Source organism: Magallana gigas, chromosome 8 (genome assembly GCF_963853765.1).
Source record: "Magallana gigas chromosome 8, xbMagGiga1.1, whole genome shotgun sequence".
NCBI classification, from domain to species: Eukaryota; Metazoa; Mollusca; class Bivalvia; order Ostreida; family Ostreidae; genus Magallana; species Magallana gigas.
In genome coordinates, this window is record NC_088860.1 from 2,118,113 (window position 1) to 2,145,102 (window position 26,990).

Here is a 26,990-nt window from a genome sequence, read left to right on the forward strand (position 1 = left end):
TATACTCCTATGTAAAACTTTGACTCCTCATTGTGGCCCCACCTGAGCCCCCGGGGACCTTGATTTGAATAAACTTAAATCTACACTATCTGAGGATGCTTCAACACAAGTATCATTTTTTCTTGCCAAATGGTTTTTGACAAGAAGATTTTTTAAAGATTAACTCCATATACTCCTATGTAAAACTTTGACCCCCCCCCCCCATTGTGGTCTCACCTTACCCCCGGGGACCATGAATTGAACAAACTTGAATCCACAATATCTGAGGATGCTTCTACACAAATATCAGCTTTTTTGGCCAAATGATTTTTGAGAAAATTTTTTTTAAAATATCACAAAATTTTCAATAAATCCTAATTATTTCCCTTTACAATAGGGCATGTCCCTTTTTCTAACAAACTTGAATTCCCTTTACCCAATAATGCTTTGTGCCAAGTTTGGTTGAATTCGGCCAAGTGGTTAAGGAGAAGAAGTCGAAAATGTAAAAAGTTTACAGACAGACAGACGGACAGACAGACAGACGGACAGACGGACGCCGGACAAAAAGTGATCAGGAAAGCTCACTTGAGCTTTCAGCTCAGGTGAGCTAAAAAGGTATTGTGAAAACTATTTCAGATTGAAATCATCATTGTCACTTTGGCGTCCTTTTCTGTTTTATTTATGTTGACTTGGTTAAAAGTATCATTAAATAAGTGATATAAAAAACTTATCTTATTAGAAGGTGATTAAAGTCTAAACAAACTCATCTTACTATCTCAATAAGGTTGATTACTACAAAATTAAAGTTAAGTTCCAAATGAAATCTAGAAATAATCAACTTCATTTGGAAACATGAGATAGATAGATAGATAGATAGATAGATAGATAGATAGATAGATAGATAGATAGATAGATAGATAGATAGATAGATAGATAGATAGATAGATTACGTTATTTTTGCGTTTTTAATAAATAATTTAGTACTTTTACAATGTTTAATGTTTATTTACAACATTTCTCTCTGCATGAAGACGCACTTTTCCTGCCAGTGACCTTGATCTTGCCCAAATAATTTTTGGTCATGGTCATGACACACCATTAGGTCAAAAGCAATTTTTGGTTTAGTTAATATTTTGTACTTTTTGAATATGCATGTAGTGACCAATATTTTTTATGCACATTTGCACTCTCCTCTCATCGTCGGAATCCACGTGTTTTCTATCCATTTCACTGCATTGAAAGCAATGTAACATGTAAGAGACCCGTGGGTTCCGACGATGTCTCCTTAATGACATGTGTCAATTTGAATCTAAATAATTTCTAATTGGTATGGTTTTCAAAGCTTTTGAAAAGTTTTGAAACTGAATTCCTACAGTTCTAAATTTGAGGTTAAAAATACAAATAAATAGGAAGATTTAGGGAAAGCCATCAAGTTATTATTGCTTCTGTTTTAGACTATTTCAGATTTAAAAAAATGAAATATTCTGCTGAGTTTTCAGTCAGCCCGTGGGCTGACTTATTAAATTGAATAAAACTTCAATTGCGCTATCAGAAATTGGAATTCTGTGGAAGAATTAAACAGTCTGTGTTAGAGAAATTCGAAGAAGTTATGAAACTGGTCAGTTTCTAGGTCAAACTGCGCATAGATGTATTGAAAGACTGTCAATGAGTATCGTCTGTAGCCACGGTTCGGAATCCGAATATGCAGACATACATTGTATGTACATCGCTACACGTTCACCTCCTCACCTACAGCCATATAAATGAGGGTGCAACCTCCATGTATACATGCATATAATTATAGTTCTAGAAGCTATTTATCTTTTTTTTTTAATAGATTGGGTATTCATATATTATTAACCTGAAATTGCACTGGCTGTAGCTAATATTGTTAGTATATTAAGTTGCATTACAACCTCATACTACACAACTTCAATAAAAGGGTTTTTTTTATCAATTTTCAAATAATTAGCAATAAATCATTAATACTCCCCAAGAACACATATCTATCTCATTTAAGTGTAATTTTGAGAAGTGGATATATTTTTGGGAGGCAGTTCTGTCGCTATATTATAGTCTGTAAGTCAAGTGAACTATAATGGAAGAAATCTATCGACACTTGCAGTACTTTGATGATTTCTATGGCAAACGACTGCATTGCATAATGTAGTCGTATTTCATAACTTTTAAATCCCAGAAACAAATTTCATTTGACTTAAAAGTTTTAATTATAATATATATTACTCTGCTCATAACTATAGAAGTTAAGCGTGTTCAACAGGTTAATTTATTAGCCACATTCTCAGATTACGATCTCTCACCTTTAATGTGAAGATGATTGACTTAATAGCCTTATTGTTTTACAATTGATCACTGTAGTGAAAGCACCCTTCGATACCCATTAACCTTCGATAACATTCGATACATTGTAACACAATTACATATCAATTGATGATCTGCAGCCATAAATAACCTGGGGATATATATGTTCTCAGCTGTGTCCGCTGAAGCGACACAAGATTTTCGGCCGCACGTGGCGATTGAATTAACACAGACTGACCGAATGTTACACATTAGTAGAAGTCGTTGAAAAATGATTTTCGACAGATCTGGATATCTTTTCGCCAATTTAAAAAAAATCCAACGCGAGCACTTGGCAGCGGAGCCGGGCGGGAGAGGGCAACACAGCAGTGAGTTCGTTTATACAGTTTTACAATTAAACAAACGACCATGTAGAAACACTACAGAAGATATAAATATGTGACAAATAGAATCTAAACGAAACTTGTTTAAAAAGTCATGTGAATATTCTTTAAAATAATCACCGAATGCATCAATTTGGGACATTCTTTTATTTTGTATTTTACTTGAAAAGAAAAAAACTTGTTTTGTTTTCCGATTCTCGTTTTTAAGGATTGTGCACTATAAGAATTTAAACTCCTTAAAAAAGTATGTATTAACAACAAATTCTTATGAATAAAAGCCACCGTATAAACCAGCATACTTTCTGTGGTAGCTTTATGCCAGTTGTACGCACAAAGACTTTCGTCAATTTGCCATATGAAACGAAGTACATGTTAACATGTAAAGGTTTTTACACTCATACAACACAAATCACCAACAAAATAACATTGTAACGATCTTTATGAGATCCAAGCAAACAATTTTTTCAGCAACAGCCATATCGAAATTCTAACAGTTTTAGAGTTATTAAGCAAAAATTTTCAAGCGCTATTGGCCCTTATTTTTAGGGGCCATCCCTTTTTCATTGGAGTCAAATGAAAGCCCTTAACATTCTGCACAACTTTTATTCTACATGTTTTAACAAAATATTTTTCGTTTAAAAGATACACAGAAAAATATGTCTAAATTTTTGCACTTTTTTTGGAATCCTATTACTTGACCCCCTACCTTTTTCTAAATAAAAAAAGTAATCCAAAAACAAAAATCGATTTGCACAACTTCAATGTCTCTATTATTCAAATTCGTTAGATTCTCATTCCCTGCTATCATAGTCTCGGAGCCAAAGGCCCTAAAAAAATTAAAAGGAGGATAACTTGTTAAAGGAAAAGGAATTTTAAAGTTCATTAAACGTTTTAGATAGTGTTTTGTAATGTTTATGAGTCCTGGAAATTTTAGCAAAAACCGTTCAGAAATTACCAAGATATTAAACCTCAAAGTTCGCGTCTAGGAAGAAAAAAAAATAAAAATAAATATAATCTGACAAGCACAATAATAGTAAGGTCTTCCGTTGGAAACAGAAGACCTTAATGAAGATTGAATTCTAAATAAACCCCAATAAACAAAACGAAAAACAGAGCTCAACGTTGACTTAATAGTAAAAAAATCTTGTTTCAAGGACTAGTTTTTAAATAATTTTAAAGAAGTATTCAAATCGGATTTCTGAACATCTTTGACAGCTGTTTTCAAGTCTACAAATAATTACATAGGACTAACAACTTGACTATGCATATCCAACAAATCAGATTAATAGGTGAATTTCATATTTAAAGCAATCATTAAGAATATGAAGGTTAACTTTAAAACATATGCTCAGTTTGATATTTGTGAACATACTGTTAAATAGAATATGAATGATTTTAATTTTTATCCTTTCTTAACCTTTGTTAACCTTAGTTAGAAGTTTATTTTCTGGATTTCACGTCCTTAGTTTGTCAATCAATGATAGTCAGGGACTAATCCCTCTGATTAAATAGATGATTTTCTGGTTGTTGTTTTGGGTTTTTAGAACTGTTATTTGTGTGGCTTCTACATGTATGATATATATCATTTATTTCAACACTAAGACATAGCTGTAACATTTATAAGACACGGACAAACTTTTCATTATTTAAATATTCAACAATTTATTTCAAAACATAATCAAAAGGCATTGTATTCTTTTGATAATGTTCGAGACACATATTTTATCCACAGTTTTGCTGAAATTTACATATGTTAATATTGCGTAACTGTATTTGCTCACAAACACGTACTGCAATTGTTTTTTAAAAAATATATGCTGATTATAAATTCATGTTATAATTTTTTTTCTTTTAAAGCCTTTGAGATATTTTTCCCTTCGTGTGAGTATTCTTTACGCTTTATTTAGCTATAACTCTTGCTGATAAAGAATGAACATGTTAATTATTAACTATAAATTACTATGAAAAGCAAAGCAAGATAATCCTATTTACAAAAATGTAAATACACCTAGGGCCACTTCTCAGCAATGATAATAACTGTCAGAACTACCCGTGACTATGAAAACTGACTTCAAACATAAACTGGCACTGTATCGTTACCATGACGTCATATTGATAATAGTGGTGCTGAAAGCCACATGTATTTTGACGTCATATAATTATATCATATAAAGTTAACAAAAGAAATCAATTGATAACATTATTTGAACATATGCAACAGTTACATTGTTGTTGTTTTATTTACCTTCCATGAGCTGATTTTATATATTATATGTCACTTATCAAATATATCACACGCCTACATTGTTTTGTAAAGTTATGCTTAAGTTGCTAAATAAGTTCAGTTTCAGTTCAGTTTTGATTTTGCATTAATATCAGAATTGTAGAATCTGTCAACTAGTTGTTGACAGTGAACTCACTCAGTTTCCACCCCAGTAGTTAGTGTTCCCCATTTGAATTGCATTATTGTTGATCTCATTTCTTTCGGAATGTCCCTCCATACATGGTTTTGTTTAATAGTCGGTAGGTTATAGGTTTTGCTGAGTTTGAAGATCTTTTAACAGTATGTTTCTAATATATAATGTTCAATTTGGATGTTACAGATCATTGTGTTATGGAATTTATTAATTATATTCATATACGGCATGTGATGTAAACGAACATTGTTCAGAATTAAAAGTATAAAGAGTAAAATACAAAATAGGGGCAGAGCAAACACATACCTCTAAAAGAAATAAAGGTAGGAACAGGTGCCAGGTGTAGAATTTTTATACTTGTTTGGTGAAAAGAGATTCCCTTGATCAACGAATTAATATCACAAACAAAGTCAATTTTAAAGTGAGAGATTATCATCTTGTCCTTTTTGTGTGTTGATCTCTTAAGCTTACACGCGATTCAGTATTCTGATTTGATTATTTATATTAATGAAAAAGTGACCGCTCACTGCATTCTTAAGAACAAAGTATCGCAATAAATTTTAGACAACCGTCTCAAATGAATTAATGAATTGTTAAAAAAAATCATATTCATTTTAAATCTTATCATCATGTTGTTGAATATCAACTTAGACGCCATGCAGCTTGAAACAAAAATGTTTTGAATAATGATAAATTTTCAACAGAATCAAAACCATTTTACTTTTAATTTCAAGGAATCTGAGGAAATACTGCTAAAAGAAAGTTCTGTAAGTGAAACCTTTTTTTTTGTTAAGCTCATTCTAATTAGTTAATCTTTACTTATGTCACGATACGAGTTGCATCTTAATCATATATCAGCATTAGGTTGCATTTGAGTTTTGAATATATTATTTTTAAAAATATTAGGTTTTTCATTTTTTGAAATTTAAATTGATATCAACAAGTTTTCAAACATTCTTAACAATTTTTCTTTGAAAGAGGGTGCGACCCTTCATTTTTAGAAATTTAAATACCCGTTACCACAGATTGCTTTGTGTCAAGTTTAGTTGAACTCCGCCCAGTATTTCTGGCAAAGAAGTCGAAATTGTAAATGGTTCACAGACAGATGAGGAAAAATACAAACGGACAGACGACAGACAGATGGACTGTCACCGGATAAAAAGTGATCCAAATCGCTCACTTGAGATTTCAGCTCCGGTGAGCTAAAAAAAAAGTAATACAAACCTTTCTACAACCCCTTCTTTATAACCATTGTAATCGAACAAGGACAAAAAATATAGATATTAGGATCAAGCCCAATTTTAAATTTCAAAAATAAAAATATTAGTAGCAGTCTGGGTCTAAATGAAAAAGGAACAAGCATGTTTTCAATGTTATTTCTTTAAAAAAAAACATAGTGTCAGAGCAAGACCACGAGGTGGTGATTTTAAAACATATTTCACTGATCATGTACAAATGGTACCATCTCAGTTTCTCTAATTAGATATTGACCAAGATATGAGGTTTTTCAATAGCAGGATTTTTTAGGAGACCAGTATTTTAAGTGAAATAATGTTATTGTAATGGCTCCTGGGTTATTACTGTCAACTAAGAAGACGTGACTATGTGGGTCTTATGGAACTATTTGTAAAAACTGCGTTTGTCTTCTCAAAAATTCTCATCGCTAATTTCACTCAGCACTAACTTCTAGGTGCATTACATATTTCATATATTCATTGAAATTTGTTAAGGAAAAAATATTTAACATTTTTGTTTATCTGTTTGTTTGTTTGTTTAGTACTGTTATTTATTACTATAAATAACTTTTATTCGTTAAGATAGACAACGAAGACGGTTATTCATTTAACTTAAGATAATTGCAATTATCAATAATAACAAATCATGACCCTTATGTTTGTACATATATTCACTAGCATGGTACTGAGCCCTGAATCAAAATGATTATAATACTTAAGAAAAAACTTTTGTACGTAGCTTTGCATATAGATAGATGGATAGATGGATGGATGGAAGGATAGATAGATAGATAGATAGATAGATAGATAGATAGATAGATAGATAGATAGATAGATAGATAGATAGATAGATAGATCTCTGCCATTCAGTCAATTGAAAGGTGACTGAAAGGTAACTGAAAAGTGACTGAATGGCATATTTGTGCCATTCAGTCACCTTTCCAGACCATTCAGTTATCATTTGGTTGACTGAATGGCAGAGCTTCATCCTGTGATACTTACTGATAATAAATTGAGGTTTAACGTATTTTTTCAAAGGATTTTGGATCATCTATTTCTCATTCTCGTGTTAGTATCTTTTATATTCAGTTGTAACTTGTTTTGGTATTTTCATGTCTCAATTTCTTTTTGATCGTCTTTACCGATGTCATTGATTCATTTGCAATACGTTACATAAAAATTAAACATCCTTAACAATGTATTGTCATTTATATGTCGAAACTATCATATGTTTTGATTAATAAATTGATGTTCGATATATCGACTTGTGTATTACTACCGGCCATAATATGAATACGGGGAGAAATCTGAAGACATAAAACTTGGTATAAATGTTTAAAAGTTCATCGTTATTAAAAAAAAAACATAGTGTCAGTAATAAGCTACAACGTGGTTTAACATGTAGTAGTTATGTAACATGTATCACAATAAACATTTTTCTTTCTTAAACTACCAAAAGTGAGTTCATTTCTCAGCATAGTGGTGATCTAGACCTATTCTTAATCGCTAACACGTTATTCTCAAACATTAGTTTATATTTATCACTTGGTATTTATACATATTTATACACTTGGTATTTATACATATCTTGCAAATGCGATTAAAAATTTTTCAATTAGAATTTTCTTGGGGTTTCAATTTATAGTACCTGTAAATACCTTTGTGGTATAGATGCGTGATGATTCCGTCATTAGGTGGATCATTCTTCGGCGGTTGTTTCGGCGCCGCCACGACAACCCCCAGAAATGCTCCCAGCCCGGGACCATCAAGCTATCCGCTTGTGTACCGATCTTACATTCACAATTGTCTCTCACTGTTTTCCCCACTGTCCCTCTCTTTTTCTCCACAACTATAGCGATGCTATTTGTGCCTCTCTGCTTAGTCGCTTTATGAGCTGCTTCTCTCTAACCGAATAACTCCAATGACTTTCGGGAATCGCCACAAGGATTGTCGAACAAAGCCCCGACACGCAAACCCCCAATTTCGAAACACCATACTCCCTGTCCTCTTTCCTGAAAATCTGCTACAAGTTCCTGATATTTTCCGATTTTCCACTTATATGCGTCTTCAATTCTCTCCTCCAAAGGAACTGTCAGCTCCACTATACTCTACTTGGCCGAGACCAAATCACAATGTCAAGTCGCTTGTTAATTGATGCTAATTCTGTTGGGGATTGCATTCTGGTCATCAGGTCAGCTCGCATTTGCCAGTCTCCTGCCATGCTAAAAAGTCTTCTACCCTCCCAGTGTAGCCACTCTTCCTCTCTTCTGCTATAACCAAGTTGATGAACTTGAGCCGCTTGTCCTTTGATGAAGCTACAGGTCTCTAGCTCCCTGTCTGAAAAAATTCGGTTAGACGACCTGGGAGCTACAGTGCCTCCCATAGTAAAAAAACGACGCACAAAAAATTGTGCTAGTTTTGGACTGATTAATTTCATTTCTATTTCATCATAGTATCTTATTAAGCCTTGGGAAAAGGGATAATAATTGGAGTTTCATGTACAATTTCTTCATACTTCTTATATTATAAACTTTTCTTACAGTTATTCATTTCTCATAAATGCGTTTAAATAATTCGTTTAATGAACAACAAAGTACATGTAGATAAATAATGTGTTTGATAAAATCTTGGATAAATAATGTGAATGTTAAAATGGTGTGTATTTTTAAACTGAATTTCCTATTCAATCTGGCAAAATTGTGATGTTCAGTGTGTCGCCCAAACTTTCTGTTGATGAAAAATGACAAAAACAAAATGTCAACCGTCTCCATATTGTGAAATACAAATTCAAAGTTTCAGAAATACGAATGACAAACTTAGGACGGAGATATGCGTAACATTATGTATACTGAATAGGTATACAGAATTTGGGTGACTGTCATCGGGATTAGTGACCTGCAGCAATTAGTGCGCCTTGGGGTCTTAAAAACAGCGACATTTTCTACATACTAGAATAATTTAATCACAAACAAATGAAATTTTTTATTTATTTAAATTAAAAATGCGTATTTGCGTATTTATAGAACAATGTTTAGAAAATACATTTAAAAAATACCCTATATATTATATATTTTAAAAACGGACACGTTTAAAATACAATTAACAAACGGACAATCACCTGGGTTATTCAGGAAGGAAGAAAGTAATTGAAACGGCTACAGTAGATATATATTCAGGTATACCTGTAGTATTTTTGTAAAATGGTAAACGTGTTTTTTTTATTGAAATTAAATTATAATCATTTTTGGAATGCAATATGTGTGTGGGTGGGTGGGTGTGTGTGTGTGCGTGCGTGCGTGCGTGCGTGAACTGTCTTTACTCAATATGTGATACATTATCAATTCTTCTCATTCTTCTAACCATGAGAGAGAGAGAGAGATCTTTAACCCATAAGTTTAAACGACAAAAACAAATGATTGGAAACTCTTATAACGGCGATCTGAGTTCAATTGAGTGACCAAGCGATTACACAAGCGTAACTGGGGTGTAGACACCTCTTTCCGATTGATATGTGTTGACTATTAGAACTGCCAAAAGCAACCTCTCCCCCCCCCCCCCAAACTTAATCATCACTTGGATCGCCAACCTTACAAAAATGTTCTTGCGTTTAATTTTAAATTAATGTATATAACATGTTCACTGTTCACTGATAGATTGAACAAAGTTGACTGAAAGGCAGCAAGAGACGGCGCAGGTATAACTTAAAAAGGGCGTAAATATCACTTAAAGATACTTAAAAGTGGCTTAAGAGTGGTTTTAAAAAGACTGGACATTAAGGAACTATACGCTCTAACTTAAGGATTACGTTTACTCAGGTTTTGAGATTTCAAAAAATATTTTTACAAAGTTCAATATCTGAAGTACAAAGTTGTTTTAAAAACACAAAATAACAACGTTATTAGCAAATATCGATATTGATATCCATGATTTATTTATTTGAGGAAGATATGCTCTGACAAAGGCAGATTAATATTAAAACAGAGAAAATTCGGACTAATTTTTTTATTTTCTTTTTTTTCTCTTAGAAACTTTCTGTTGCAATGCAATTGCAAAAGTTAAGTTTCTATATGTTTTTTCATATCATTTTACATATTTTATGGTTGTATTTACTCGTCTATAAATTTATATCACTAGCTGGCACGCGATTAAATTAATCTTTAAAATACATAAAATCGACTCAAGATAAAATATCTCAAAATGATCATTGACCTTATATAATGTTAATGTCAACATAATACAGACAACAAAAACAGTTTTAGGCAACCAATGGTTTGGAGCTCCTATTAGTCAGTTTTTTGTAAAACTCGATCAAAAATGGGTACAATTTTGGAAATTGATAGAGGAAATTCGGACTAAATTAAACTTAAAATATGAGCTTGAAACGATTCAGTTAAATATAAAATTAGTTAAGCTATTCGTATTTTATCATTTCCCAACCCACAAATTGTTTTATTATTTCAAATAATTACAAAATAAAGAAAACCTTGAAAATGGTGGACAATTTTGACAAATTGACAATTTTTTAAAAAAACATTCAGAGGTCACTAGAAAAAAAACTAGGTCATTGACCTAGTTATTTGAAAGTGAAAAATACCACCACAATAGTGGGGCAACAATGTAGAATAAGTAGTTTTTCGTTCCTATTAGTGGATTTTTTTTCGCCCCTGAGTAAACGTAATCCTTAAAGGTAACTAAAAGGTGGCGTAAAGATTGTATATTCTTTAGGCTCCTTTAAGTCACTTCTGGTTCTCACTCGAAGCATTGGAGCATTAGATAATTTTTGATTTAGATTTATTTTTTTTACATTTTACTCAATTTGATGAACTGTAATGTACCGTGGGTAAATGTTCTAAAATGTCCACTTTCAATTTCTTAAATCACTTCCGTTTGTTGATTTCCGGTGCCGAGAAAACCTTTTCTCAACGATATATTATAACAAAAAATGTGAACATCCAAACTTTGAGGAAAGACAAAACAATGTATGAATATATGTTTACTATGTTTTGTATGATCCGACATAACTTCTGGTCGGCCCAGAAAATACTAAAAAATTGAAATTTTGTCTTTTTGTTTTGTTTATGTCATCGGAATTCCTTTACAGTTTATATTATGTCCATTTTCTGTTTAAAAGAGAAATGGACTTTGTGTACAGATTAATACACGAGGAACGGAAGACCTTTTTGTTTCTATAGCAACAAGGTTTTTAATTAAAGTTGTTCTAAATTCACTTCCGTTCCTCTGTTTCCTGTCCAGCGACGAAAAGCTTGTCATCCGAGATCTTAAAAATGGTAAAGACTTGAACATCTAAACTTAGTGGGATGATAGACCTGTGTATGTAGATGTGTTTAAACTATTTTGTTTTGATCGTCGTAACTTCCGGTCGTCACCGGAAGCACTTCAAAAATTATTATTTTACGCATTAAATTCCTTTTCCATAGAATAAACATATAAGTATAAATCTATACATAGGTTATCTATGCAATGTTATATCAGCCAAAAAGTTCTACTTCCGGTGAGATTTCTCAATTATCTCAGGTACCTTTTTTAAAACACAGTTTGTACCCAGGACATCTCAGAAACTATAAGTGATCAAAAACACGAAACTTTCATTGATGATAGACATTCGATTGAAGATGCGTTTAACCGGTTTTATATTATCTTCGGTCACTTCCGGTCCACACAGGAAGAGTTCAAACAAATCGAGCTGTTTATCAGTTAAACTTTTATCCTTTGATATTTGTCGTTTAAACTACAAATCAATATAATTACAAAAAATATGTACTACTTTTGGCTCCTATTTGTTTTATTGTAGTTAATCAGCTTATTGCAAATTATAGAACTATTTATCAGATGTATTCTGATTAAACAGCAATAATAATTCTTATTTATGGAACGAAAAGAAAGTTGATGTTCAACTTTGGACCTGAATTTTGTATATTGTGCAACTTTTTCAATAAGGATTCAGTTTCGAAAGAAGCTGCTTTTGATGTAAATATGATGATATGATAACACGATTTGTACTTTTTCTAGTAAAAACACCCCCAAGGAGTTGTTAAAAACACAACCATATAACAAGAATTTGACTTTCATCACTGACACCAATTGTTTTGTAGGATTTATCTTTGGAATTTTGATCTCTATCTAGAAATACAACGAAGATGATATTTGTTGATATATGTTATTGAATTTTATGAGATTAAAGTCAATCTTTATAAAAATAATTATTTTGACGATAGATTTTATATGTTAACATTGTTTGACCAAAAAAAAATAAAAATAAGTATTTTTTGCAAATACAAATTTATAGAGCTCTCGAAGCATCGATTACCGATTTACAGTGTCGTTCAATGAAGATGAACCTCATTTTTACTGGCATCGGAGGGGAGACCAAGGATGAGGATACGGAAGATAAGCTTCGCGCCTTTCTGTATTATGAGCTAGGCATCGACGAGCATATTCAATTCGGAAACGTCCACCGGTTTGGCAGATACGTCCGCGGTCAAGATAGACCGATTGTTGCCCGATTTCTCTACCAAAAAGACTTAATCGCTGTCAGGAGTAGGTCGCACAGGTTGCGCAATACGGGCTACGGAATCCGAGAACAGTATCCCACCTCTATTGAGAGGCGTCGGAGGGAGCTATACCCCGCGATGCGGTATCATAGGAGCCGTGGCGACAATGTGAAGATGGTTCGAGATACGCTTTACGTCAACGGTCAGCGTTACGACCCCGAGACAGAGCCTACAGAGGATCCAACGTATTTTGGAAGTCACGTTGTGCCTGCGCCACCGATCGGCAATATGGACAAGGGTACACCTGAAGATCAACCCATGGAAGGCGAGGACCAGTTAATCGCGCAAGGTAGTACTGACGCGCCGACACCCACCCAGAGCTAGGGGGACGCTGAGGATAGACCACCGCTCCGAATCGTGTAATGGAACGTGAACAGAGGTCTGGAAAAGAAGTTAGGTGAACATGAGTTTTGTAAACTTCTTTCTTCGTATGACATTGTATTTTTATCAGAGTGTTGGGTAAACAGTGAGTCTACTTTAGACCTGTCTCATCTTACTCAAGGTTATGCGTCCTTTATGTACCCACGTACCAGAGGCAAAGGGGGTGGAATGGTAATTCTGGTAAGAGACGAACTACTAGCTCACTTTTCAGTTTGTAAATATGTTGGTGACAGTATGGTATGGGTAAAATTGTCAGGTATATATAAAAATGACGTTTATATTTGTTTTGTTTACATTGCACATGAAAACAGTGTATTCTATACTACTTATGATATTGACCTTTTTGACACTCTATTATGCGATATTGCGAAGTACAGTGATATGGGTGTTATCATATTAGCTGGAGATTTTAATAGTCGTGTGGGTGAATCAAAAGATTATGTTGAATATGATATTTTGGCTAAAAATTTGTTAAATAACATGCCTGCATTTTTGTCATATGATAAGGATTATACTTGTTCACGTAGATCGGAAGACAAACATGTCAATAATTTTGGTCGTAAATTACTCGAATTATGTCGAGCCTCTGGTCTTAGAATATGTAATGGCAGGGTTTCCGGGGACACGCGGGGCAAATATACATTTTTTAACCATTTAGGTTCGAGTGTCATAGATTTTGTTTTAGTTGGTAAGGATGATTTTGATGCCATCGAGAGTTTTACTGTTAAAGATTTTAATGAATGGTCAGACCACGCTCCAGTTGAAGTGTGTATTCATAATGTTAAAAACTACCAACGCTATGACAATCATAACATTTTCTGTAGTAATGTAACGGCAGGCAGTGTGTACAGATGGAATGAGGAAGCTTTTGAGTCCATAAAATCTATCTTACACAGTAAAGTGTCTGATTTTTACAGTCTTTTTGAAAAAATGGACTGTGGGATCCTTAGTATAGATCAGGTTGTAAATAATTTCACTAGTATATTAAACAGTGTTTTTATGCCTTTTTGTAGTGTATCCAACTTTTTAGGTGGTTCGTCTATTGACATTAAGTCTTCCAGTAGTAATAAGCCATGGTTCGATGACAAGTGTAAAGAACTCCGTAAAGTTTATAAAAGCTCCTTACGTATTTTTAATTGGGAAAGGTCTGTTCAAAATCGTATCACTTTATGTGAAAACAAACGTGTCTACAAAAAGCATGTACTTAGAACTAGAAATAGGTTTGTCAGACACGAAGGTAATAAACTCAACTATTTAAGAAAGCACAATCCAAAACAGTTTTACAAGATTTTCAAGAAAAGAAAAACAATTAAAAGCTCTTTAGATTTAGATGCTTTTTATCAATATTTTAAGAGTGTTTGTAATGTAGATGAAAATATTGTAGACATTGAAAGTCCATTTTTTGAGCAGAGGAGTACTGATACTGTTTTTAGTGAATTAGATAAAGCCATAGATGAGGAGGAATTACTTTCAGTATTAAAAAAATTAAAATGTGGTAAAGCTGCCGGAACAGATCACCTGTTAAATGAATATTTTGTTAAATTTAAAGAGTTTTTTTTACCAGTTTTAGTTAGACTTTTTAATAAAATTTTGGATGCAGGTACTTTCCCAAGGAGCTGGTCTATAGGTGTAATAATTCCACTTCTTAAAAAAGGTAACACCAATGATGTTAACAATTACAGGGGAATAACTCTTGTTAGTAATCTGGCAAAAATATTTACCACAGTGTTGAACTATAGATCACTTCGCTGGTCTGACGACAATGGTATCATAAGCGATGCGCAGTTTGGGTTTAAGCCAGGTCATAGTACCACAGATGCCATTTTTGCACTTACTAGTTTAGTATCTTTATATTTGAAAAAGAAAAAGAAATTATATTGTTGTTTTGTTGATTACAGAAAAGCGTTTGATAGTGTGAATAGAAACAAGTTATTATACAAACTTGCTACAAATGGAGTCACGGGAAAGTTGTTAAGTATTATTAAGCATATTTATTGTGAGTTAAAATCATGTGTCAGATATAAGTCTGAACTGTCAAATTATTTTTCGTCAACAACTGGACTTATGCAAGGAGAGGCTTTGTCGCCTTTTCTTTTTTCATTATATATTAATGATTTTGAAATGGATCTTATTCGAAGTTGTTGTGAACCTGTTGACTTCAGAGACCTTTCGCTTTTTCTTTTAATGTATGCTGATGATACTGTGTTAATAGCTAATTCAAGGGAGAGTCTACAGGGTATGTTGAATCAATTGTATCAATTTAGTAATGATTGGAATATTGGTGTGAACACAGATAAAACTAAAATAGTTGTTTTTCGACATGCGGGTAGAATGTGTAAAAATGATTTTTGGACCTATGACCAAAAGCATGTTGAGGTTGTTAATTGTTTCAATTATTTAGGAATCAATTTGAATTTTAATGGGAATTTTAATGTTACACAGAAAACAATTGCAATGCAGGGTAGGAAATGTATGTTTGGTATTCTAAAACTATGTAATGAAACTTATTTAAATATTGAGACTAAATTAGGCATTTTTGACACCTATGTATCTAGCGTTCTTAACTATGGCTCCGAGATATGGGGTTTTCATTCTGGTGATGAAATAGAACGAGTTCACACAAATTTTTGTAAAAGAATTTTGAAAGTTAAAAAATGTACGTCAAACTTTATGGTTTATTCAGAGTTAGGTCGTCTACCTATGAGTATTATACGTAAATTGCGTATCATTAAGTATTGGTTGAAATTGATTAAAACAGAAAATTGTATATTACGCAATGTATATGAGGAAATGGTCTCACAGTTGATACCAAATACATGGTGTTTTAATGTCAGAGAATTATTAGTATCTCTGGGTATGCATGAAGTCTGGCTTTCACAAAATGTGACTAACACTAATGTTTTCTTAAAAATTGTAAAGCAGAGGTTGTCTGATTTTTTTATTTAGGAAAGAGACGCATTTTTCGAGTCATCCTCTAAATGTTTATTGTACAAGTATCTGCCTGACACTTTTTCGTTACAATTTTATTTGAGTAAAAATATTCCGGAAAACCTTGTTGTCCTTTTAACAAAATATAGACTGTCATCGCATATGCTTTTGGTAGAGCAAGGCCGTTATAATGGAACTGTCAGATCGATGCGTATCTGTAAATATTGTAATTTAGGTGAAGTCGAGGATGAATTCCATTTCATACTTATCTGTCCATTTTATAAAAGTCTACGGGTATTGTATTTAAAAAAATATTACTGGTCTCGTCCTTCAATGTTTAAGTTAGTTCAACTCCTTGCCATTCATAATCGCAAACAATTGTGCCATCTCGCAATGTTTCTGCGTGAGGCAGGTAAAAAACGGGATGTCGGATAACTAGTACATCCAACTGATGTATTATTACTATCACTATTATTATTAATATTACTATTATTATCATTATTATCATTATTATAATCATTTGATTTATTGATTTATAGGGTCTCTCCTCCTATGAATGTACATGTATGAATAATATTTTTTTAGAATATTGTTTAACGTCAATAGCGAACTGTTTGATTTTGATTGGATAGAGTGTAGCATTATATATTTGTAATTATGTACATATGTTTCAACAGCTTATAATTCATTTGAATTTAGCCAATAAACAATACAATACAAAACCAGCCGGGGTATTTCACTAAGGCATGAGGCAATTCCAAACAAAAAAGTATTTTAATTTGGCCCGACTGTTAAACAATCTTTTTTAAATTGAAAGATAACTTCAAAAAGGAATTTTAGCATAATTGCGAATGTGTAATCAATATCTTTTAAAAAAAACTATCATTCTGTTCAATACAATTAGAAGCATTATATCTATTGGCATTGTTAGCAACACCTGTTTAATATGTATTTTCATTAATTTGAAGACTGGTTCTTACAAAAAAAAGGAACTGCAAAGGAAGAAAAAGAGGATTAGTGTAGGTGTCATTTTGATTAATCTGTATTTTTCTGAATAATTGAAATATAAAATTCAATTTTAAAAGTTTAATGCCTAGCACGCAGTCTGTACATTATTTCTTATTTCAACAGGAAACTGAATTTATGGAAGAGGAGAGAAAGGATAACGTGTTTCTAGGTAGCATGCAAACAACATGAAATTTAGAAGATGCTTGGTTATGGATCATGCAAGTTTACGTTTTGTCTGTATATTTGTGGTATATTATCAAATTTATTCTTTCAAGGTTTGTCTGATGTTACCTACCTACCGCGCTACAAATACCACCGATCTCTACTTCATATGTTTAATGAAGGTTTACCACCTAATCCAGTATTCCAGAACTCTGTTTTTGGAGACTGTTCTGTCATCATCGGAGGGGAATTTAATGAAGAAAGTAAAATGCAAGTGTTTGGAGATGCACTGCTTGAAAACGTCCGAGTTACTCAGTCCCCAAAAGGTTAATAAAAAAATAAATAAATAAATCTGCACTGATGCATTTTATAAACATTTTTATTAACTCTATTGATTAATAAATATTTAAATTTTCTTTAATTTCTAATTGCTATTATAAGAATGTTAAATACATGAAATCAATTTTATCCGACACAAATATATTCTTAATCTCAAAGACGCAAAATTTTATACAGATGTTCTGATGGTTTATTTTTTCACTGGTGACGTAGAACGAATACATCAAGAAATAAAGAAGGTAACTATCCTTCTTTTTCATTTTCAAATTTTTCAAATGGAAAGACAAAGTGCTTTTTATCACATTTTGTCGTCTGACTGTGTATGAACCTTTGACCAGTTAGACGTTGAGGACAATTTTAAGCTTCAAAACCAGTTCCAAGTAAACTTTGTAAAAAAGATTCTTAAGTGAAGTTTTGATAAAAGGACAATTATGGCTTAATCCAATGTAGAGATTACAAAGTAATATTGAAATTAGAATCTTTGGTTTTTAAACCATTATTAAAAACCCGATGGCCAAGATATTTATATAAGGTTATACAATTTGTAATCATTAGCTGCTAAACAATATGGTGGTTTTACTTTGTTCTTTTAAAACAAACTCAAATTTTTTTTGTAAATTCATATAAATAGCCAAAACGTAACACATTTAACTTTGTGTCGTTCATTTTGAAAAAAAATATATCAAAGGTATCGGTATTACAAATACGGACTTAAACAATAACTTTCATCAAAAGACGCGGCGAAATAGATAAGACAAGAAAATTTAGCATTTGCTGGTACATCGGCAATTAGTATTACAATTGTTTACGACAACAAAAACATGAGAAAGATAACATTTATACTTTTTAATATTTCATAACACGAATGTGATCAATTAGAATTTTTTTATAGTATTTTTGTACGAAAGGGAGCATTTCTTCGTTTAGATTTCTCTTGATATTTGTTCTGGTAACTAAGTGGTCTAGATTGTTGTGGCCAGCCATGTTAAGGCTTCATTGATCTCGTTTTTTAGTAAGAGCTTAATATACAAATATAGTATTAACCCTTATTATATACAAATCATAGTTGAACTAAAATATTCGTATCTTAAATAAATTGTAAGGTGAATGCGATGGTCAAGTTGACCAACCAGTCTCCTTAAAGCAATATGAGCAGCAATTTTCATGCCGATTTTTTTTTTACGAAAATGTTATTTTCTGCAAAAATTACCCACTAAAAAAAACCCATTAAGAAGCCTTAATTGAATTGAATTGAATTAATGTCATACTGTACAAAAATTGATTTGCTATATATTCCTTAGAAGAGAAATCTTTCTTCTGACAAAAAGTAATGATCTTATTTAGCATACAAGTTTAAGTTACATGCAGACTTATCATTCTAACAGGTTTTTGAACCAAAATAAAATTCTAAAAAATTCAGCTCATATTGCTTTAAGCAATAAATCCACATGCTACATTTACTATCCAATGCCATTTCAAAACCGTTGAATATTATTCATTTAACATGTTTACTTGTAGCTTAGACCACACTTTATGTTAAAATCTGGAATCATTTTGTTTGTGACAAAACTCGACAATTTCAATAATGAGCCACTTAGAACGAAACTTATCAAAGAAGTGGACAAACATTGTATTGAAGAAGTTGAATTTGTCATTGAAACTCGTTCAGAAATGATCAGCAAACTAACCTGCATTCTTGAAAAAAGGTTATCAAAGTATCTCAAACAAATTCAAGAAAAACTAATTAGATACTCACCTCCTACGGAAAACACTGGATCAAGTCTCTGTGAAGTGAATGCAATTCTTAGGCGACTAAAACAGGCAGAACGATACCCTGAAAATTTGACCGAGAACGACGAAGATAATGAATCGGATCACCTTGAAATCAACAGAATACTAAACAGGTCTGCTGTAAAGCATAATTTATATTTTATAGGCGCACGCGAGTTAATTGCTCATCTTTGTAACAGTACCAAATTGTAAGACATACAACATTATTTACCAAAGCTATAGGTATGTAGCTTACGGTCTGAAAAAAGGAATGGACGACCTGGGAGCTACAGTTCCGTACGGGTTAAACAGTTGCAATTTATGGCGAACAAAATGCGCTAGTTCTAGACTGATAAACCTTACTTTCTTAAATGTGGGAAAACATACTACCATTTAATTCTTCAGGATATTAACTTCTGATGTCGTCACTTTACTTGCCTTAGACCTTCTCTTTAAAACGCTGACCGACCTCTCTGAAAAAGAAATACGTTAAATTCACCTTGAAAATATAATCCAGAGTCTCCACGATATCAGTAGTACACAGTACATTTCCTTTTTAAATTCAAATATTTGTATTGAATGTGTTCGAAAGTAAAATGAATAGACACAAAGCTAGCGCAATATTTTAGGCGTCGTACTGTTTAACACGCACGCAACTGTAACTTTTCTGGTCGTTCATCCGAATTTTGATTTCTTTTTTTCAGACCCGGAGCTACAGATTGCAGCTTAAAATAATTTCAAAGATGTATGACTAGATCAGTCTTTGTATCTTTTCTGATAGATTTATTTCATTGATATTGTATGGCTACTGTTACTTTTTTCAAGAAAATAAGAATGTAATTTTGACAGACATTTATTTCTAAACAATGTCAGTTTAAGTTCTTTAATTATAATTTATTGTATGTGTCGTGAAATGATTTTTTTTTTCATTGAAGGTTTAGTGAAAGTCTTCTCTACTACGAAATTAATGGCAATATACTAAACGTTGTAGCAAATGATAAGGGTGTTAAAGAGTGGCTTGAAGCTGGCCTCTTAGAGGCAGGTTTTGAAAACCTACATTTAGTTATCAATGTTCAAGACCACCTTTCGGTATCAGAGCTAAGTAAAACAGGAGAACCTTTACACGGAGCCAAATTTGTATATGTAAATGAAGGCGTAGCCGCTTTTCACGCAAATAAATGCTACGCAACAACGGGAAGTCTTATGTTCACAAGCAATAACAATCGCATGGTCGCAGTGACATGCCGACATGCATTGAAACATGTAGACACTTGCTATACTTTGATAGACAACGAAGTAGTGGAGCTTGGGAAAGAAATGCCGCAACCAAACAATAATATGGAGAAACTACATGATGACATTACAGTTGTTTTAATCAACGAAGTGACTCGCTCTATTATTTATGAAAAATGTGAAAAACTTCTCATTGATGATTTTGGACATCCATCTCCAGCCAAAGTTTCTCTCCAAGATCTCAAAGTGGGCGATATTGTTCACAAAAGAGGAGCAACAACTGGGCTTACAACCGGTACTGTCAAAAAAGTTGAAACTACAATACATGATAAGAAATTTGTTTCACCAAGTACCGTAATTTATATTGCTGGATGGAATTCCAAACCATTTGCAGAAAAAGGCGATTCGGGATCACTAGTATTTCGACATTCACTGTCACCAGAAAAAGATTCGTTAAATGTCGTTGCTATGGTGCAGGCTAAAACAACAATACCATATGTGGGTGAACGAATAATTTGTTTTCCGATGAACAAAGGTTGCGAGACTTTGATACAAAATATACCCGATTTGCAAGATCTGCAATTTTACGACAGGTGACATTTGAATTGTATTGTCGTTTTGAATAGTAGAGTGATAAAATATTTTATGAAAAATATCCTAAATTCTCTAAGGTACATGTAGACATCCTTGATGTCAAATAGTTGTTTGCTTGCCACAACAGACATTTATTACACCATTCCATTTCTGGTTGAAGAAATGATTCAGCGTTTTATCTAAAGTTTAAAGGGATTAGCTCATTGTTCTGTTTTGTTTTTGTTTTTGTGTGTGGTTCTTTTTTTTTTTTTTTTTTTTTTTTTTCTGCATCTCTTTTGCTTTATTATAATATTTGTTATGCAACAAGAAATATCATTTTAAAATTTATGATCAAACATTTGTTTTAGACCTGAATTTTCAAAACGATATAAATATCTGTACAAGACAAATCAACTAATAAGTTATTATTTTTCCTGATTTAAATTGAATAAAATTGGAAAATAAAAAAATAAAGATGTGTTTGAAACAACCTAGAAAAAACATAGTCAAAGAACTATACATGATATAGGTAAAATTTGGCACCCATAATTCGCCATTTTTTAAAGGGTTGCATGTGCATGAAATTGTTGTGTTATTTTTAGAAGAGTTAATACAAAATATATTTTTCACCTAATTATTTGATTCATTTGCACCCACTGGCAGTATTATGACGTCAGAAGTTATGCTTTTTTAGAATTCATTCAAAATAGGTCATTTATTGATATTTTTCTTATCTTTTTTCGAATGGGAAATAAAGAGCGACGCTTTGACAAAGAACGAACTTTATAAAGTTGTTTTCGTTAAGGATGTAAATTCGTGGCGGAGGGCTACCCACGAATACCAAGAAAATTAAGCCACCACGAATATTAATTATTTCTTATTAGGTAAAGAGAGCATGGTTTATATGTGTATCATTAACTCTATCTTAAACATGCGTTAATAACATTTGATTTGCACATATTTGTATTACGTTAATGATATGCATGTACATGTACTTGTCTGTTATTGCCGACTTCCAAGAAATAACTATTCTTATATTTTTTTTAGCATTAATTTCGATTTATTAAACATGATCATTGTATTTTTCACTTCATTCGATAATGTTTTATATATAAATATATCATGTTACACAGCTCAGTAATGTTTACGAAATTACTTTGCATTGTTCATTTACAAAATAGGTTATACATTAAAATGTATTCATAATTGACAAGAGCGTGTTTTTGATTATTGACGTACATTGCATTCTTGATCTATTTATCTACTTATTGTCGATATGATTCATTAGTGCGTTCAAAGGCAGATTATTTGGATATTTGTCAGGCCCATTTAATTATAAGGTTACCTTTGTACACCATTACATTCATCAAGTTGTTTTACGCTGTTATATACGGAAATCTCTTTTAAAAACAAGAACAGAAGACATGAAGACTATGCAAAACTATGAAAATTAAATGTATCCGCGCTAAAGTTTACAAGTATTTATTCATCAGTGTATTATTATTTCATTTATTTATTAAATAAGCTGCTAACGAAAGAGTCTACTGTATTGATATCTGTATTTATGTGCTTTTATCCTTTTACGTTTAGCCTTCACAGCTGGCTAGCAATAATGCAAAACGGCAAAACTAAATATAGGTCTACCTAAAGTTTGTTAAGAACAAAGCATCTTCACAACAGGTTCTATGCGATTCCTTAACACAGATACATGTATATACGTATGTATAAACATTTCTGTTTAAAAAAACACATCTTTATGAACATTTGTAAACACGTGAGATCAACAATGGCACAGTTTTGCTGTGTGGTACTTCAACTGATGATTGAGACTGGACATTCAGGGGTAAACCTGTAAGGGCGTATCTAGTTAACTTTATCTATTCCATTTTTTATTTTTACACTTTCTGACAAAAGATTTTTTTCTTTAAAATAATGAGTTTGCCATGCATACCCTTATTGTAGCAAGGCCTTTTATTAATATCATTTCAAACGAACCCCTTTTTAAATGTTTGTAACAAACTAAAATTCGTTGTGTATAATTATAATTCCCCTTGGTTCACCTTTCCGGTTTATCCTTTGGAGAGCCCCTTGTTTTAATACTTTGACCCTTGGTTACCGTGGTAACATATCAATCCTTTGGGGAGCCCCTCGTTGATACCTTAAATAGTTGGTAAAAGTATGCACGGGCAGTACCCGGGAACATCAGCCGATAGACGTGGTCGTCATCCCGTCTAGTGCTCAGGGGCCTGTTTTAGAAAAACATCAGGTATTTAAACAACCCATTTTTGTACGTTTTAACCACACGTGTTTGAATAGGTTTTCGGTAGTATGTTTTTCTTTTTGTTTATTTTATCAGGGTCTTTTCTGCCTTGTTTTGCTGTAAATTTCCCCGTCCCTACAGAACGTCAATTCCTGTCAGGGAAGGAGGGTTCTTGGGTGCTGAAATATTTCCGGCTCCTGTATTTATAAGTAGCCGTTTCCATTTTCATGGGATAATTTATAGAGACCGCTGTTCTACAGTGAGTGAGTGAACTACGGCGGCCCTTTCGACACATCTCTAAAACTACTTATGAATTTATACCTGAGGGTGATCCTCGCAGTTTTACCAATTTATAATCGTCAATGCAAAGACGTGCTTTAACTTAACATTGTGAAAGTTTGATATTTATTTAATTTGTGTCATTTGAAAACTTATATTCTGCTTATTGAGTTTATTAAAAGAAACCTCCAATCAGCGTGGACGAGGCCATGGGTTATTTACATTTCCAAGGAAAACTTGCGTCTAATGAAGCCTCGATAGACCCGTGCATGATGTGAACTTTCTACATGTACTTCAACTTAGTTCTGGTGGTTGCCGATATACCTAAACCTGACTGTAACCACGTGTTCACCTGAGGGTTCTTAAATACCACGTGCACCGGAACCGGGCTGACTATATAGACTTTTCCTTCATTTCATTATTTAATTTGTATATTTTCGTTTGTTTGGTTTTTTCTCGTTGAATTTTCTGTTTAATTTTATTTTATTTTGTTATTAAATATTTTGTTAAAAATTTCATACTTGTTCTGTTGATTTATGTAAGTTCATCAGGATGCATAATCACACATCCTCACAATGTTTTACAACAATTCTCTGAATGATGCTCAGTCGACTCAAACAATGCGGGCTGCATCAATTCCGGCATATCCAGATTCGTAGTATGTTAGCAAAGACTCGTTGGTGTCTTGCAAGTAGATGTACATTAATATTATAACTGGACAAGGCTAGTAGACTGTGTCGAGTTTTAAGTTTAATTTAAATTAGTTGAAATTGATATTTGTATTAAAAAATAGTCTTATCTATTTGAAACATTCGTCCTGTAGGCTCCGTAAGTCTCGGCACGTGACTTACATGAAATCGCGAGAATATAAACTTCCGGGCAGTCCAAGTTATGGCATTGTCCAAAGCGTACTGGGCAACGCATGTTGGCGGTCACAGAAAGTTAACTAGGAAGAGTGAGGCAGCAGTAGAGAGTGACCGAGTGCTGAAATTTGTGTTTGAATCAAACACAAATTTCAACTCGGCATTCTTTATCAAACTTTGATAAAGAATGTCGAGTAATCATTTCATTGGTGCAGGCCTTCATGAGAGATACATCTTACAAAGTTCAAGTGAGTGCACTACACATGTACACACCTTGATCATTTTGTAGTAAAGACCTAATTTTGTAGTTAAGATGTTTGGTTAGTTCTCAAAATTTTATCAGTGTAATGAACGAATCTAAGCGGAGACATATGATACGACACTGTTATTTACGGTAGTAAAAAACAAAATTCAGGTTAACTCTAACCTAAAGTGCAGCAAACACCAAGCATCCATTTATCCATTTGCCATTTAATGAACATAATATCAATAATCAATAATGGACAAATTGAGAGAACATTAATATAAAAAATATCCTTATGCACGAATTACTAGTGAACATCAGCAAGGTAAACAATACATTCTCACTAAAAGGCACAGCAGGAAAAAATAATTTATTTATTAATACAAAATAATAGTATGACCTTGAGCATATTTTTTTAAAGAGAATATGAAAGACAGTACTTGTCAGTGTCTAAAGAAAATGTGAGAGACAGTGCTCGTCAGTGTCCAATGGGAGAATTTAAATGTCACCACGTTGAAGCAACACTTCTGTTTAGGTAAGTTTAGGTAAAAATACTTTACAGTCCAAACTGTGTAAAAACATAAAAAATAAGAAATTATTTTGCAGGTGTATTTAATGCTGATCCAAATCATGTTTAGTATTCAAGTATAAGGATAATAGTATTTTAAGGTGGCTCGACACACCAATGCATTATTTGATCGATCGATGAAGAATTCTCTTTGAGAAATGATTATTCAAAAATGACACCTATATCGGCCTCTGATTATTTTATATTAATTTTTTTGTATTTTTTTATAGAAATCGGAAACATCGTTTTAGCTGCGAAAAAGATATATTAGAGCTAAAAATTTGTGATCAATTAATGCACAATACAATTATCTATAAATACATATCAAAAAACGGCCAGATAAACTTTGAAATATTTTTGTAAAAAAAAATATTTATGAAAATGAAAAAAAAAGGATTGTAGATATTTTTTAAATCTATGGATAAAAACTGCAGATAAACTGTTACTCGCATTTAACAATTGCTGTACAATCATATTTCAACAAGACATTGAAACAAAATAGTGAAATTAAAGTATAAATGGAAAATTTTAAAATCGAACTGATCCCGATTGTAATTAAACTGATCCCGAACGAAATCACATTAAGTTAGAATGAATCAGAATTTTGCAAAAATTTCAGGTTGTTTAGCTGGTAAATGGTTTCGTCATTTACTAACTTTATAATTTATATCAATTACTTAGAAAAAAAACTGCAGTTTATTTGTAAAATTTCAATCTTAAAATAATTCTGATCGGGATCAGTTTTTTTTTTCAATCGGGATCGGTTCAAATTTGATAAATAGCAATTTTTCCAAAATTTCGCATTTTCATTTCAATTTCTTTGTAAAATATCATTGTTTAGTAAATAGTTTATGTGACTATATGTTATTTTTAAAATTTTATCCATAGATTAAAAAGATATTAAAGAATTACAATTTTGAATTTCGGAAATATTTTTTTAATAAAAAAATTAAACACTTCACCAAACGATCTTTGTCATGAATTTATTTATAATTATATTACACATTAATTGACAACAAGTTTTAAGCTCTAATATATTCTGTTTGTCTGCAAAACAGTTTTTCCTATTTCACTGAAAAATACAAAAAAAATCGTATAAAATAACAGAAAGCCGGTATTGATCTCTGATTTGTGGAATCATGTTTCAAAAAGATTCTCTATCGATCCATAAAATAAAATTTTGGTGTGTCGAGGAACCTTAAATTGCATGTAATTATAAATTACATTTACATTTTTTTCGTCTTACCAAAGACACTAAAAACATATATTTAGGTAAAAGAAAGCAAGCAAAACAGACACCAAATGTAACTGAATAAAACACCCTAAATCAGCACCACTCGAGATAACAGTAACGATGTATGAACTGTATCTATCAAAACAGCCTAACAATGCAGGAACTGTATCTATCAAAACAGCCTAACAATGCAGGAACTGTAACTATCATATCAGCCTAACAATGCAGGAACTGTATCTA

At 32.3% G+C, this 26,990-nt stretch overlaps 2 protein-coding genes across 2 annotated transcripts; both read left to right on the forward strand.

The window, feature by feature from the left end:
* The first annotated feature begins 12,689 nt into the window (after positions 1 to 12,689).
* LOC136270635 (uncharacterized) lies at positions 12,690 to 13,232 on the forward strand. The gene has a single exon (XM_066068929.1). The coding sequence runs from the start codon at positions 12,690 to 12,692 to the stop codon at positions 13,230 to 13,232; it is 543 nt and encodes a 180-aa protein (XP_065925001.1).
* A 5,963-nt stretch (positions 13,233 to 19,195) lies between these two features.
* LOC136269718 (uncharacterized) lies at positions 19,196 to 21,564 on the forward strand. Its single transcript, XM_066070131.1, has 2 exons — positions 19,196 to 19,630; positions 20,432 to 21,564. Exons 1-2 carry the CDS (start codon positions 19,260 to 19,262, stop codon positions 21,324 to 21,326), a joined length of 1,266 nt encoding a protein of 421 aa, XP_065926203.1. The 5' UTR covers positions 19,196 to 19,259; the 3' UTR covers positions 21,327 to 21,564.
* Positions 21,565 to 26,990: the final 5,426 nt, after the last annotated feature.